The sequence below is a fragment of the Oncorhynchus nerka genome, linkage group LG24 (genome assembly GCF_034236695.1).
Source record: "Oncorhynchus nerka isolate Pitt River linkage group LG24, Oner_Uvic_2.0, whole genome shotgun sequence".
NCBI lineage: Eukaryota > Metazoa > Chordata > Actinopteri > Salmoniformes > Salmonidae > Oncorhynchus > Oncorhynchus nerka.
The window spans coordinates 29,742,434-29,759,466 of NC_088419.1; the positions used below are offsets into that span (position 1 = coordinate 29,742,434).

The window sequence follows — 17,033 nt, forward strand, 5'->3', positions numbered from 1 at the left end:
TGGTTCCGAATCGCCTCTATTAGCTAGTTTTTATTATTATTATTTTTTTTATTATTTTTTTTACATCGGACGATTGACAATACTTATTGTGAGGCATCAAAAATTCCCAACAACGCAAATACTTACAATATATAAATGCTACATTGGTGTAGGACCTAGGCTACTGTAGAAATGTGACCCCAAACGATGACTTGAGGCCCTTTGTCACTGAATCCCAACAGATAAAAGTGAGCTAGCCTACTGTAACCCAATGATGTCACTGACACTATTGTCGCAGGTTGGGTGGCATATGTAAACAAGTGTCGCATTGAGAGGCAATCTAGTGTGTCTTTACTTGACTTTGAAGCATAACTCTCATGGGGTGCAAAAAGTACTTTATCAGTAAACTCTCCATGACTTTGAAAGGCTGTGTAGGACCCGCTGTCTCCCTCTCTCAAGAGGCTAACATGGGTTACTGGCTATTAGATCTACGCGCAACTGTATGGTTTCCCCATTCATGAGGTGGGAGTGATTTCAGGAAGTGCATTTGGCCATTGTGCCACCAGTTAATATTTCACGACTCTCTTATGACTATTGTGTGTGCTTCTAAAATAACCCACCATCAGCATTACCCCGTCTTCCCCCTTAATCCCAGCACATGGTTACAGTCAAGTAGCCTACATAAATCAGGCGCCACCGATAGTGTAGTTAGAACTAGGAACTCATGCACATCAGACGGCCGCGGCTTGCTGCTATTGCAGCAGGAGCAATAGGAATAGTCACTGGTCCGCGGGTAGTAAAAGGAGGGGAATGGCTTGAAATGAAACAAAAAAAGCAGAGATGATAAGTATATGACAGTTCTTGTTGCAAATTGCTGCAGTGCTCTTTTTATAGGTGTAGTGTATTCTCATTCGGATTGACTAAACTGGGCAACCGAGCCTCATGTCACATGTGCTTCATAGGAAGAAGCTGGGCATCTGCAAGCTGGATCTGGAGGAGGATGCTGCGGCAAATGATACACAGAGGGCTCAAAGCTTCTTTCTACTGGCTGGGCTTATTTGTTAGTAGGCATCCGGTTTTTTTCCTCACCGTTCCCGCAGTCTTAACCATCATTTTCGGATCTACCGTCCTGAGCAGATTCAAGCCCGAAACGGACATCGAGATACTGGTTGCCCCGACACACAGCTTTGCTAAAGTAGAGCGGAGTCTTGCGAACAGCCTTTTCCCCATCGACCAGTCAAAAAACAAGCTGTATTCCGACCTGCACACCCCCGGCAGATATGGCAGACTGATTCTGCTGGCCAAGTCTGGGGGAAATATACTGGAGCTAGCCGACCAGGTCCTGCAGGTTCACAAGCAGGTGCTGGATTTGCGGGTTAATTACAAGGGATTCAATTACACTTTCGCTCATCTCTGTGTCCTGAGCCATCAGGATAAGCGATGCCTCTTGGATGATATAATTACGATATTCGAAGATATCCGCTTAGCCATTCTATCGAATCACACTTTTTCAAAGGTGCCCGTGACCTATCCAAATACCACATTAAAGGTAAGACGGCGAGGATTTAGTTTTATAACACGATAGTCTACAATGTTTCCGCCGGCCTCGGGCATCAATTACCGATTTGAGTATCGTATGTGGTGACAGTTACCCTTAAAGAGAACATGACCGACGTGCGTTGCTACCCCAAACTCCGAATGACCTGGATTAGCAGTGGGACAATGCATCTGCAATGAGACCATAACCTACTGTCTGAAGCCTGCATTCATTTCTCAATGAGCAGTGGTTGTATTCACACAGCCTATTATGTAGACTGCGGATGTCTTCGTATATCAGGCAGGCAAGGCAAGGAAATACTCTGAATGGATTGAACAGCCAATGTAGGCTAGTTGTGAGCTGCAGGTTGTGAATTGGCTGCATGGCCCCGCACTGCTCCAATATAGAGGGAATGTCCCCCTTCTTATTTTGATGCAGTGTAGTTCTCCCTCTCCTGCACATAGAGAATGACATTGCTGATCGACTAGTATGGAGCCTGCATCCTCTCGTCCCCTGTAAGATGTTGCTATGCCTCCTAAGTGTGTGCTGTGGTGCAGCCCTCTGCAGACGTATAGCAAGGCGGTTAGGCTACCTCTGCTCATGTCATTTTAGACAGTAGGCTATAAATTAGGTTAATGTTTTAATCAGATGTTACACAATTACAACAGGTAGCCCAATTTTACAACAGGTGACCAGATCTGTTGATAATACCATGACACATTGAGCACATGTAATGAATGAGTGTGGAAAGTAGAATATTGTGTATGATCTGCCTTGAGTAAGACCCACTATAGTGGGTGACATGGCTCATTACTGAGTTGAAAACTGTTCTGTGCTAAATTAGGTCTATGCTTCACAGAGTATCTTAAATTGTAAGGCACAAATCTAGCTAGTGTTGTGTATCCTCCAATAAGAGAATCTCTAGTGGGAGGTAGCTAATCCTCCTGCACCAGGCCTAGCTGTGAGTAATGCACTGGGCCTGCTCTTTTCATTCAACCTAGGCTGTCCCTAAATCACTTCTCTGTGCACACATCCTACCACTGTTCATTACTCTACATCCAAGGCCACTGTCTTCACTCACTTTGATTGCAGGCAGTTGCCTTATTCCCTATGGCTCTGGCCCTTGTGCGCCCCTTGACACCAACCCCCAAGTTCCCGCTTTAAGGTTAGAATAAACTGACCTTCTTTTCCACCCATCTTGGCAGATACTTCTACAGCGCCATTCATTCGCCGTGTTGTGTCGCCTGCATCATTGATATTCCCCGTCTGTCTGTGCAGATTGTCTTGACACGTTTTTTTTGCTCTTCATTCAGTGCTTTGATGTCAGCTGGTAGCTTTATTAATTTGTTTACTAGTCTGATGCTAACCCAAGCCACAGCACTGCACTACTAATGTTAAATCCCTGAATGGTATGTCAGAATTTCATGGCTTCTGCTTGTATGAGGAGTCCTTGTGGTGTAGGGTTGATACTATGAATGTTCAGGCCCAGTGTTACTGAATATTTCATTTACATGATATAATGATAGGGAATAAATGGCAATGATATCATGCAATTCCCTATTGTGCTGACAGTGTAAGTGATATTTAATTACAATACCCCATGGAATCCCACACTTGCTGACGTTACACTTGTACAATCAACATAAAACATTTCATTGAAGAGATTCATTATTGGCTGTACAGTACAGTAGGCTACAGTACAGTGCAATAGCTGCAAACAGATCAAATCAGGCCAGCTAGGGCCCTTGTCTGAAATGAACAAACAATGCTTTATTACATTTGCATCGTTTCACTATTGACTAACAAGTTAGCTGTTCATCCACTTGTCCAAGAGATCCATCTTCTCTGGAGGGCAGTCAAGTGGTGTCATATAGCTCATCTCCACATATCAGTCACCTTCTGGGAGAATTATTGTCACTGCATCGCTATACTAGTGGAGCTCCGATCTAATAGGACACCTACAATATGCCCGTCTAAAAACAACTAGGAAGCCAGTGATTGGTTTAATGCATTTTTTATTCAACAGTGTTTAAGTAATCATACAGTACAGTGCATGTCGTCTGATTCTTTAGTAGCCGTAGTAATGGGACATTCTCAAGCATGAATCCAAGATACACAGTTCAACTTACTATAGTAGAAATAATGGGAATAGTTTGCCATAGCATCCATTTACTATTGCTTGGTAAGCATGATATAGCATTTATCTTAACGTAAAATGTATCAAATATGGGAATTCATGCATATTGTAATGGTTGATTGGTGGGTCATTGTTTTCAAATCATTTACAAGATTTAACCATAATCCACAATGAACTACAAATTACAACTGTTGCTAATATCAGGTAACAGAAACCAAACAGCATATCTCCAGCTATGCTCTGTAGGGACTTTAGATCCCTCTCTCAGTGTGTCTGATAGTAACCTGTCTGCTGTGCTCCCTCCCCCAGGATGGTCGTGTGTCCTTCATCGGCCACCAGCTGGGTGGAGTGGCCTTCTCGCCCAACAGCCGAGACCAGCAGGTGAAGTTTGCCCGGGCCATCCAGATCACCTACTACCTTCGCAACCATGGCCCCGTGGTGCAGGACGTCATTGCAGAGAAGTGGGAGAATGCCTTCTGCACCCTCATCACACGCCTGTCCACGCTCAGCGAGGACCTGCACATCCAGTCTCTCACCTCCTTCAGCCTGTGGAGGGACTTCCACCAGACGGGAGTGCTGGCCAAAGGGGAGGTGCTGGTCAGCCTAGTGCTCCTTCTGCTGGCGGCCACCATCTCCAGCTCAATGAGGGACTGCCTGAGGGGAAAGCCCTTCCTGGGTCTGCTGGGTGTGCTCACAATAGCCATCGCCAACGTGACCTCCGCTGGCATCTTCTTCATCTCCGACGGGAAGTTTAACTCCACGCTGCTGGGGATCCCATTCTTCTCCATGGGTGAGTGTGAAGCTGCTTAGCCTTATCAGCAGTGGCCATATTGCCTATTGGGGAGGGGATTAGGGTAATTGGCTGTTGTGGGCTTCCTCAACGAGGAGCGCCCTGTGCTACGCTGATTGTTTTCGGTTTGTTGTTGCAGTGTGTTGTAAAGTGTTTGTGTGCCTGCATATGTGTGTGTCTTACAGCACATCCTTCAGGGCAGTATAACAAGCTTGATATTTCCCAAACAATCAGAAAGCTTCTCATGGACACCATCTTCAGCTCCTAGCACTCCGTACAATTACTTTCATCAGCACTTAGGTATTCAATCATCAATTAATGTATTAAGTTTTAATCAATATTCTTATCCTTTCTGGCCAACACACAAAATGCATGCCTAGGGACGCATGCCATGGGAGAAGGGGAATGGTACCAGTGGTTAGGGGCAACCTTGCCATAAACATACAATCCATTGTCATCACTTTGGTTTAGGCCACAGTCGCCACACCCGTCCTCCCAAGGAATCCCAGCCTGCACATACTGTAGTAGGGGGATCCCCTGAATGAAATAGACAAGTATTTATACCTGTCCTACGCCCTTAATTACAACGAGGCAAACCTGGGACTTGCAGAAAGGAAAATACATTCAAGAACAACAAATCTCAACAGTTCAAACCCGGTTACATCTACAAACATCACTATCATAATTGTCCCATTGTCGGTGGAGGGTATAAACATTTCCCAGCAGAGTTGTCCTCTAATTTCTACTCAAACCGTTCTAAGCCACAGTATCACGAGGAGTTCTCCTGTGTACGTGGCTTCTGCCTTATAACCTATTTTCCCAGTCTGAAAGGTTCAGAGGTCAGTCAAGCCCTGCAGGCTGAGACTACTCTAAGTAAGAAGCAGGAACAGGAGGCAAAGGCATCTTGGTGACCTCGGTTGTGTCTCACCAGGGAAGGAGACAGAGTCAGGGAGGAATGTAGGAGTACGAACATAGGCAGGGAGGAACTTAAATACATGTGACAGGTCCTCCGAGACGACAGATGTCCACCACCCACCTCCTGGGATGACACTATAGTGTAAAGACTGTACTTGAGTCCATCCTGTAGTTATCCTCAAAATGAATATAACATAATTATCAACAGGCTCAAAGTCCAAAATTATCTTTTAATTCTGTAATATTAAATCATCTGACAAATTGTACTTGAACCAATTTCACTTTCTCCTAGAGAAAGTCAGACCTCAACCATTCAACAATACTTTTTGGACTGGGATAAAACCTACAGGTTGGCAGTTAACACTCACCACGCCAGTGTACAACCGTAAGATGAGACAGCCGGACAGAGTCTTAACATCAGTGCACCTTTTCATGTCTTTCCCCAGCTATGTATATCTGGGATGTCATCTTAGTGAAGCCAATTACTGTAGCGCTGAGTTTGTCAGTTCTCCTCTCCCTGGGTAGCTGGGGGAAAACAGGGAGGGGGCTTTGTACCAGGACTAATGAAACATACATGACACAGACACATTGGCAGGGCACTGCCTCCCATTCTATCTCTCTGCTCCAAATGAGCTGTGGATATCGACCTCACCTAGTGTATGCTGTACCTCACCCACACACTATTTAATTTACTGCACTGTAAATGAGTACTTACTTTCTACAGTTCTTCTAATGATTCCTCTGTGTTGGAAAATATGCAATTTTTTTATCCCAGAAAGAGTTGACTCACAATCCTAGAACATAAATCATATCAAGAATGTTTTTTTTAATGGAGCAAATTCAAATATGTTGACGCTGTGTGTATGCTAAACAGAATGGTTCTACAGGCAGGCACAGTGGCCTTTGTGGGAGTTTCACTCCATTTCAATGTCATTTCTCCCGTTTCATAACTACTGAACACCACCCTGGAAAAACTGGGCCTTAGTAAATTCCTATACCTAGTACTTGTATCTAGGGCTGTTATGGTGACTGTATTACCGCCACACCGGCAGTCACGAATCATGACCGCAGTCAAATTCCACATGACTGTTTAGTCGTGGTAACTATGCTTCTTCAAGCTCTGATACTGCTGAAGATCATTCGTAGCCAACCAAACTTTAAACTGCCGGGTACTCAGCACTCTATTGTCCCTCTAATCATTCTGATAGCGATGCAAATGTTTTCCAAAATCAATTCAAACACTTCATGAGAGCTCATGCGCTCATGTTGCGCAACATTTCTATAGTCTATGCAATTGCATGAGAAAACAGTGATGGCCTCTATTAAAAAGAGGAGGATCCCATCAGCTTGTATAGGCTAGGCCTACTGTATTTATTTATCAACTCTCCTAATATTAAGCATATTGCTTCGATTTATAACAGGAGTATAGCCTACCTGGCTGGCATGAAAATGAACCAAGGGAAAAGGTCCTCCATTTTGCTATTTAAGTGCATAGACATATTTTTTTCCAATGCCCCTGTTCCAAGACAGGTGCAAGAGAATGGTCCATTATAGATCAAACAAATTTCACACATACAGTATATTATTGTGAGGACAGACGCTGGGAGACGATGATGACAGGTGTGCGTAAGGGGAGCGGGAGCAGGCGTGACAGTTCCCCCCTCTAGGGGCGCCTGATGAGCTGTCTGAGGCGTGGAAGCCCGAAAAGCCGGCTGAGGTATGACATGGGATGGGAGCCTGCCAAGCCAACCGAGGCAAGATAAACTCTCGAGCCAGCTAAGGCATGGAAGTCCAACAAGCCAGCTGAGGCACCCCCCGGTTCCTTCGGCAGCGGCACCCGGACCCGACGTCACCCCCCCCCAAAAAAACTCCCTCACCCCCCCCCCAAAAAAACTTCCAATATTGGTGTCTGCATTCTGTGAGGACAGACGCTGGGAGACGAGAAGCAAGTACAGGGAGTGAAGATTTAATGGATAAACGGACATATAACAAAACAAGAACAGTGTCTGAAAAGGGGGAGCAAAACAACATGAATGCAGAGACAGGGAAGAAATATCAGGAAGTGACAGATATAGGGAGGCTAGAGGTCGACCAATTATGATTTTTCAACGCCGATACCGATTATTGGAGGACCAAAAAAAGCCGATACTGATTAATCGGCTGGTATTTACATATACATATATATACACAGTATATATTTATAGTTGATAGGCTTGAAGTCATTAACAGCGCTGTGCTTCAAGCACAGCGAAGAGCTGCTGGCAAACGTAGGAAAGTGCAGTTTGAATGAATGCTTACGAGCCTGCTGCTGCCTACCACCACTCAGTCAGACTGCTCTATCAAATCATAGACTTAATTAGAATATAATAAACACACAGAAATACGAGCCTTACGTCATTAATATGGTCAATTCCGGAAACAAAGCGTTTATTCATTCAGTGAAATACGGAACCATTCCATATTTTATCGAACGGGTGGCATCCCTAAGTCTAAATATTGCTGTTACATTGCACAACCTTCAATGTTATGTCATAATTATGTAAAATTCTGGCAAATTAATTACGGTCTTTGTTAGAAAGAAATGGTCTTCACACAGTTCGCTACGAGCCAGGCGGCCCAAACTGCTGCATATACCCTGACTCTGCTTGCACAGAACACAAGAGAAGTAACACAATTTCCCTAGTTAATATTGCCTGCTAACATTAATTTCTTTTAACTAAATATGAAGGTTTAAAAATATATATATACAATATATAAAAATACAATATATATATTGTGTATTGATTTTAAGAAAGGCATTGATGTTCATGGTTAGGTACATATTGGTGCAACCACAGTGCCTTTGTCACGAATGTGCTTGTTAAATCATCACCCATTTGGCGAAGTAGGCTGTGATTCGATGATAAATTAACAGGCACCGCATTGATTATATGCAACACAGGACAAGCTAGTTAAACTAGTAATATCATCAACCATATGTAGTTAACTAGTGATTATGTTAAGATAGATTGTTTTTGATAAGATAAGTTTAATGCTAGCTAGCAACTTACCTTGGCTCCTTTGGCTCACTCGCGATTAATCGGTCGACCTCTAGGGGAGGCAATCAATAAAGTAATAGAGTCCAGGTGAGTCTCATGAAGCGCTGATGCGTGTAACGATGGTGACAGGTGTGCGTAACGATGGGCCGCCTGGTTTCCTCGAGCACCAGAGAGGAGGAGCGGGAGCAGGCTTGACAATTATTTAGTATATGCAAAGACAAGAATAGTCTGATGGGTGACAATATCACTGTGAAATATGTATTATCACTTGTGAATGATGACCTTCGTGTGCAGTAAGGCATGAAACAGCGCATGCCTTTTTTTGCAACTTTTTAGAATCATAGTTGCACATCTCATGTAGCCTAGCCTCACAACTACCATGATATGTGATTGATATGTGATAACTTCTTAAAATTAAGAACTTTATTCTACTTTATAACCGGTGTAGAACCTAACTGGCTTAAGTTTGGGGAAGATAATTTTCACCCTAAAAATGCACCTTTATACTAACGCATTACATGCATTGTCACATTTTCGGTCACTCTTTTTGAAATTTTTGTATTCCTTTATTTAACGGCAAGTCAGTTAAGAACAAATTCTTATTTACAATGACAGGCTACCGCAGACAACACTGGGCCAATTGTGCATTGCCCTATGGGACTCCCAATCACAGCCAGATGTGATGCAGCCTGGATTTGAACCAGGTACTGCAATGACGCCCCTTGCACTAAGACCGCTGCGCCATTCGGGAGCCCAATTTACATCTTGCACAAAAGGAAAAGTTGACTAATAGAATAGATCAACTTTTGTACTATAGGGATAGTAGATTGACATAGGCTAGTGCTGTTCGTTAGACCTACTCATCTTGTTGCCTGACAGATAGTTCTTCTAACATCTTCGATATGCGCCTCGGAATTTGATAAGAGGTACGCTCACAGTTGTGTCCCTGATGTGTCTGTCTTCACTCGTAGCCTACTTCTTAGCTGTAAGAAGGACCCAATCACGTGACAGGCATTGGCTAATAAGAATTTAGATATCTAAGGGAGCCATGTGAGTGAGAGGTGCTCCAGAGCACATCAGCTGGTTGAAAGGTATTATAATTATTATATTCAGCCCAAGGGCACAACGGCCACTTTGGCCACAAAAGGCATGGATTTTTTTACGGCCACACAAGGGGGATGCTGCCGGGAAATTCGAGGCCTGGTGAGAATATTATCAAGTGCTTGTCAAATTGTGAATGAGAGACTGATAAAGTGTGTGCAGCATGCACAAGAATCAAATCAGAGCTCATGCCTTTCATGCAACTTTTTTCTAATCATCATTAGAGTTTCATCATGCAGCCTTAGAATGTATTAAAAATCTAAAGATATAGCCCAACTTTTGTATCACAACTAAAGTTGCATAAATAACTTAAAATTAGGCATATAGGAGGACCTGTTCCTTTGATAAATGCTCAAAGCAGAATAGCCGCATGTATGCACTTCCTTGGAAATCGTTGGGAGAAAATATCCTTTCTATTTTATTCAGCTATGTTCGATTGTATTCTTCATCCTACAAAATAATGAAAAATAATGCCACGGAAATCAAAGCAAATCTTGTCTGCTAAATGAACTAGTGCAGTCTACAGCCATATGGCATTGCCAGATCAGGGCCTAACATAAGGACAACTCAGAGTATGCTATTCTGTTCTTCTGAAATAGACTACATTTTCTTCATATCATGTTTCTTCAGACCTGTCTAAAATAAATAATGAATTTAGGCTATATCAAATGGATTTATTAGGCTTTTTAAAATGTGCCTCATTTCAGGAAATTAGGCGAATGTTGCACGTCACTATATCATAGGAGCGGCATTTGAAGGTAAACGTTTATTTTTTATCAAAATGCTTTCTGGAACATGTGAACTTTAATGTGCCTTAATAAAAACTTGTATTCCATCCATAAATTCTAATAAAATTCTTACATTTCTAGCCTAGTTAGTTTAGCCGTGGAAAAAGACAGGAACCTTCCCACTAGCTTTTGTATCAGAGATACAAAGATAATGGATAGTCTGGACATTCTGGGAGATAAGTTTGGATTAGTCTGCCATGTAACATGCTTCTGTCTATAACGTGAGCTGTTCGGTGTGTGTTGACAGTCCTTTCTACCGTGATGTTTTTGAAAGATATAACATTAGCCATCGAGATCTACAAAAGTTGTGCTACTTTTCTCAACAACATTGATACCTTGAATTTAGCAGGTGCTGTCGACAGATCCGTTTGAAAAATTGAACAGGCTACTTTCTACCCACACCCCCGTCAGTGTGAACCGGAGTGATTTGTCACAATGCTGGCAAAAGAAGATGAACTGTAGCTACAAACAGTTAAATGGTTCCAGTCTGCCGCAATCCATTTATACGGGTGAGAGTCTACAGTAGCTACATTTTCAGATATATGTTTTTAATTTTGTCAGAAAGTCGTTATTATTGCAAGTCAAAGCATACTGTTAGTTAGCTAGCAAACGTTAGCTTGCTGGCTCGCTAGCTAACGTTACATGTATGATCTGTGTAGTAATATTATTTGGATCAGAAATCCATTTGCATTGCTAGTTATAGCCTAATGTTGGCTAGATGTGGCTTGGGGGTGGTTATAGAATTTCCTTCACATTAACCATCAATTTAGACAAGTGTGTTGGATAAGCGTCATCTAATAATCTCTACGCTTTCTTTTTTTGATATTGCTACTATGTAAGTAACAACTTCACTGTACCATTTACACCTTCTGTATCCTGTGCATAGGATAAATCAACTTAGATTTTTATTTGATATAGGGTGTGTTTACCACATGGCCTCACATGTGAATCGTTAAAGAGATGGTTGGGGCTAATGCTTAAGAAGGTGTGAACGATTCTGAGTGGGTGTAGACAAAGAAGAGCTCTCCAGTAGGTGTACCAAAACATTCAAGGGCCATTTTCTTAAAAGTGGTGTTACGAGTTTATCAACTTTCAAAGCAGAATGACTTTTCCATTGTTCCTCAACTGCAGTGTATGATATACCATTTTCTAGCTCTGAGTCTCTACTTTTATCCAATGTAAAAAAAAAACACAACTTCAAATGTTGCTACATAAGCCCAAATCGAGGCTTTCGGTCACAAATGTAGATGTTCCAAAAGTCTGCATCAGTGGCTTGTAGGCTATGCATGGAAGCCAGGAGATGCTAAACATGTTTATGTTAATTAACGGTCAATTACTGTGAGACCGGCAGTTATTTGCTTGACAATCACCAGCTGACAAAATGTCATGACCGCCACAGCCCCACTCGTATCTCATTCCCATCTTCATTTTGAAAGTGCTCCCCTGCACACGCCATGCTTCCTCTCCATAGTCCACAGTCAGATCAATCACAGTTAATAGTTCTCTACAGGAGGTCCTTTCTGATTTACAGTGTTTTGCATTTTCCTTTCTGGGCAACACCATTCTGGAGGCATTGATTTTATCCCGTAGGCTCTGATGAATAGTGACACTGGACACGGCTGTTCACACAACATGGTGAACAGGGCTCCTCTGGGACCCAGTCGGCCGCTGATGGACTGGAACAACTGATGACACATTCATAAATATTATTGTCATGAACGTAGGATGATTATTATGATGTGACATGTGACAACTTCATAGCCGTTGTGATTATTGCCATAGGGAATAAGATATTCTTTAGGCCTTGATTAACAAGAACCAATTAATTGTGCTCAGATGAGTGTCCCGGAACAGATGTCCAATCAGAGATAGTGAAATAGTTATGAGAAACATTCTGAGAGAACCCCATGGTGAATAACTTCAGGATGAGGGGATGGTCATTTATTTAAGCAATGTATGTCAATGCAGACAGTTGGTTGTTCTATCTACAGTATATAGTCAAGTTAGAATCATTTTCATTTTCGAGTAGCGACACTGAAGATATATGTTTTGTTGGAAAAAGCCAGTCCACCAGGACCAATGAGAATGGAGAAGAAAGCAGTGGGAAATGCTACAGCTAATGTGTTTGGTTCCTAATGATCACACTGATTAATTACCATGAGTGAAAGTGGGATTTACAGAGAAGAGGGAATAACACTGTCGCATGTCTGGTTGAGGAGTGATTTTTATTAGTAGTGTGGTGGTTATTATCATTCATGATCAAAAGGTCCATGGAATTAATGAATAGATGTCCCATATGACTACACCACTAAAGAGAGCCACCACATTTACTCATTCCACATAAACACATTCATTCCTAAGAGCAGTGGAAGCAATAGAATAATGTAGGTTTATAGGCAGCTATTTCACTTCTTGGGCTAATTTGTCAGTGCTGTTGCGTCAAAGACAAGTCATTCGTATTCAGTGCTGTGCTACTGCTGCCACCAACTTTGAGTCAGTCGCCTCATCCAGGATGAGTGTGAAACAGACAGACACTTGGTGGGTGTATCGTGCTAGTGTAGGCAGCCCAGAAAGCTCTTCCTCAGTACATCAGCTCATTGATCCAACTCATTACTGTTACAGGCCTTAGACTGGGGATGAACGTGTGCTGCATGTACACACAAATGGACCTATTGCCTCACACACACAGAGACACACAAACACATACACACCAGTCGTGACCCATCTTTCAGGGCATGTGGGGCAGAGATGTAAAAATATATATATATATTTTTTTTTACCCATCTACCAATAGGTGCCCTTTATTTATATATATATATATAATGGGAACCTATTGGTAGATGGGTAAACATAATAGACATCTAATATCCGTTTGAGCATGGTGAAGTTATAAATTATACTTTGGATGGTGTATCAATACACCCAGTCACCACAAAGATACAAGCGTCCTTCGTAACTCAGTTGCCGGGATTTCACCATGAGGCCAAATGTGACTTTAAAACAGCTATAGAGTTTAATGGTTGTAATAGGAGAAAAGTGAGGATGGAACAACAACATTGTAGTTACTCCACAATACTAACCTAATTGACGGAGTGAAAAGAAGGAAGCCTGTACAGAATAAAACATTTTAAAACATCCTAGTGGAAAACTTGGTTCAGTCTGCTTTCCACCAGACACTTGGAGATTAAATCAGCTTTTAGCAGGACAACAACCTAAAACACAAGGCCAAATCTACACTAGAGTTGTTTACCAAGAAGACTGTGAATGTTCCTGAGTGGCCGAATTACAGTTTTGACTTAAATCTACTTGAAAATATATGGCAAGACCTGAAAATGGTTCTCTAGCAATGATCAACAACCAATTGGACAGAGCAAAGAAAGAGTTTGGAAAATAATAATGTGCAAATGCTGCACAATCCAGGTGTGGAAAGCTCTTAGAGACTTACCCAGAAAGACTCACAGCTGTAATCACTGTCAAAGGTGCTTTTTCAAAGTATTGACTCAGGGTTGTGAATACTTATGTAAATTCTAAAAACATGTTTTCACTTTGTCATTATTGGTTGTTTTACATTTTAGACATTTAGCAGATGCTCTTATCCATAGTGACTTACAGTTAGTGCATTCACAGTTAAGATAGCTATGTGGGACAACCACATTTCACAGTCATAGTAAGTAAATTTTTCCTCAATAAAGTAGCTATCAGCAAAGTCCGAGCTAGTAATGGGGGGGGGGGGTCCTAGCTTCAGGGGGAAGTTGGAAATCCACAATTGAAGAGTTTGGATTGTGCTGAGTGGAGCTTTCCTCCGCTAGGGGTGGGAGGACCAACAGACCGGAGGTGGCAGAAAGAAGTGGGGTGTAGGGTTTGAGCATAGCCTGAAGGTAGGGAGGGGCAGTTCATCTTTCTGCTCCGTAGGCAAGTACCACAGTCTTGTTGTGGATGCAAGCTTTGACTGGAAGCCAGTGGAGTGTGTGGATGAGCAGGGTGACATGGGAGAACTTGAGAAGGTTAAACACCAGGCAGGCTTCAACATTCTGGATAAATTGCAGGGGTTTGATGGCACAAATGGGGAGCCCAGCCAACAGCGTGTCTCAGTAGTCCGGATAGGAGATGACAAGTGCCTGGATTAGGCCATCATTGTAAATCAGACTTGCCCAGTTAAATAAAAGTAAAACATTTTAATTACATTTAAATATCTAACAAGTCATATCTAACAATTTCACAACATATACCAAATACACACAAATCTAAGTAAAGGAATGGAATCAACTGGTATATGGACTGTGAATAATGTTATGTCTATCTCCCAGGAAATTACAAAAAATAGCTCATACTAGAAGATGTCATGTCAAGTGTTATTGAAGTGTTTTAGTTGCAGGTTCACCTGCCTCATCTAAAGCCTATTATTTTAGGGTTTTGCTATATGCCACCAAGTGCTAACACTTATCACTCATCCAACTAGAGTGCATACCAGTACTTTTGGATCTTTGACATCCACTTGTATTGATCATATCTTCACTAAGGCTGCAGAGTTTAGCTCCAAAGCAATATCAGTTTCTATTGGCTGTAGTGACCATAACATTGTGGCAATAACATGGAAAGCCAAAGTGCCAAAGATTGCGCCTAAAGTAATTTATAAGAGTTCATATGAGTTTCCTCATGACTCTTTTGTTGAAGATGTAAAACATGTATGTTGGTCTGATGTGTGTGAGTGAGTGAATCCAGATGCAGCACTGGAAGTATTTGTAAAAGTATTCATGACAATTGTTGCCAAGTATGCGCCTGTTAAGGAAATGAACTGTGAGAACAGTTAGAGCCCTCTTGATTGATGATAAATATAAAAATGGTATGGTTCAAAGAAATTATGCAAACAAGTCAGGCTGCTCAAACTGATTGGTTGACATATTGTTGACATACTGATTAAATTGGATCAATTACATTCCCAAACCAAGATACATTGTCCTAAAACAATGGAAAAAGACTTTGGAGCAGGGTTTCCGTTATGAAAATGTGGCGGGACATTTAACCAGCAGCATTTAAATTTACCAGACATTTGAGAAGTGTACCGGACCCATATGCATTGGGTGCATAACCTGATTAGGGCGTCCACCCACAGTGCTCAGAATGACAGAAATCACATTTAGATTATGGTAATTCATTTTAGCAGAACATGCAAGTCGAAGAGGCAATGATGTGTGCTTTTACCGCGCACTATTCCTCATCCAATAAGATGAACAGCAAAATCACTAGCCTATGCATAGGCGGAGCGTGAGTTTCAAATTTGAGGAAGCACATTTTCACCATAAAAATCCTCCTTTATAATAAAGCATTCCATGCATCACATTTTCACCATAAAAATCCTCCTTTATAATAAAGCATTCCATGCATCACATTTTCACCATAAAAATCCTCCTTTATAATAAAGCATTCCATGCATCACATTTTCAGATTCATGTAAAATAGCCTTCTATTCGTAATGCGATGAGTAGATTTAATAGTCATAATTTAGGATAGTAACTCAATTCTTGTTCGCAGCAAGACCGTTCAATGCATGGCTGAATATAGTGTAGAGGCTGGGATAGGGGCAATATCAGATCTGTGTATTCTTTATTCTTTCTTAGCACTGGAAAAACACATTTAATGCAATTTTACTGCACTTTATATGACTGGAGACATTCGCAGAATCTTTTTTTAACACAACAAATTACAGCGTAGCCTACTCTCCTGACGACATTGTCCATATAATAGGCCTACGAGAAGGGGAGACACGAATAGAATATGATGTCCATCTAAACTGGAAAAGGAAATCCAAAAACAAACTTTTAAGTGGCACTGACCCAACAATGACAAAGTGTATATGCGCGGTGCGCACTCACTGGGGACATGGCCGATGAGCTCGGTTGGTACCAATAAGATAGGCCATATGCCTAGTGTTGTTCACTCAATTAAGGTGAGCATTTTGATAACTAAAAGACAGATTAGAGTCTTTTCATTGTCTTCTCTTATTTTTCATTGTCTTCTCTTATTTTGAAATATTGCAAAACACCTGGGCCTCTCTACTTTTCACTGACAGTAGCAACTCAACACTAATCTCTTTGGTATTTGCTTTGTGCAGCCTTTCCTTCTGACTGTAGGCAATGTGATTTAAAACAATGCCATTTTTTTAAGGCTAGGGGAAGCTAACGATCCTCTGTGGCCAAATCATGCTTTAGTAGCCTATTTTGTATTTATTTATGTATAGCCAGGAGTAGGCTAATTAGGTTATATAATTATGGCAATTGAATTTACTTAGGGAAAGCTTAGCTTCCCCTGGCCTTATAGACGCGCCGCCTATGAGCCTATGTCAATCTGCTATACCCCATAGTAGAAAAGTTGACCTATTTTATTGGTCAGCTTTTCGAGAAAGAAATATCCCAAACAGTACAATGGATCCCAAATTGATACAACCAGTAGGCCTAGACTACATAAAAGAAAACATTAAAAATCAATGAACCTGATGCAACAGATAAACTAATATTTCTTAACATTATTAGCGCAGCAATGCGCACAAGGCAGTAGGCTACGAAGGAATGTGCATTTGGCTACCGGACAATGAAAGTTGAAAACCAATAGAACATGAGAGAAATAAACTACTGGTTTCAACGGCATATGGACGTCTGTATAAATAATTGCCTCCACCGATATGGTAGGATTTTGCCTTGGCGACTTTGACGTAAGGTAAAACATAACTCATAATATGTAGCAAAACGTT

The 17,033-nt window shown here is 41.6% G+C and overlaps 1 protein-coding gene across 1 annotated transcript in view; it reads left to right on the forward strand.

Moving 5' to 3' along the window:
- The first annotated feature begins 799 nt into the window (after window positions 1-799).
- ptchd4 (patched domain containing 4) overlaps window positions 800-17,033 on the forward strand; it is a 34,004-nt gene continuing 17,770 nt past the window's right edge. Inside the window, 2 exon segments of the mRNA XM_029630713.2 lie at window positions 800-1,528; window positions 3,963-4,443. Of these exon segments, the coding sequence (XP_029486573.2) occupies window positions 929-1,528; window positions 3,963-4,443 (1,081 nt within the window). The 5' untranslated portion in view covers window positions 800-928.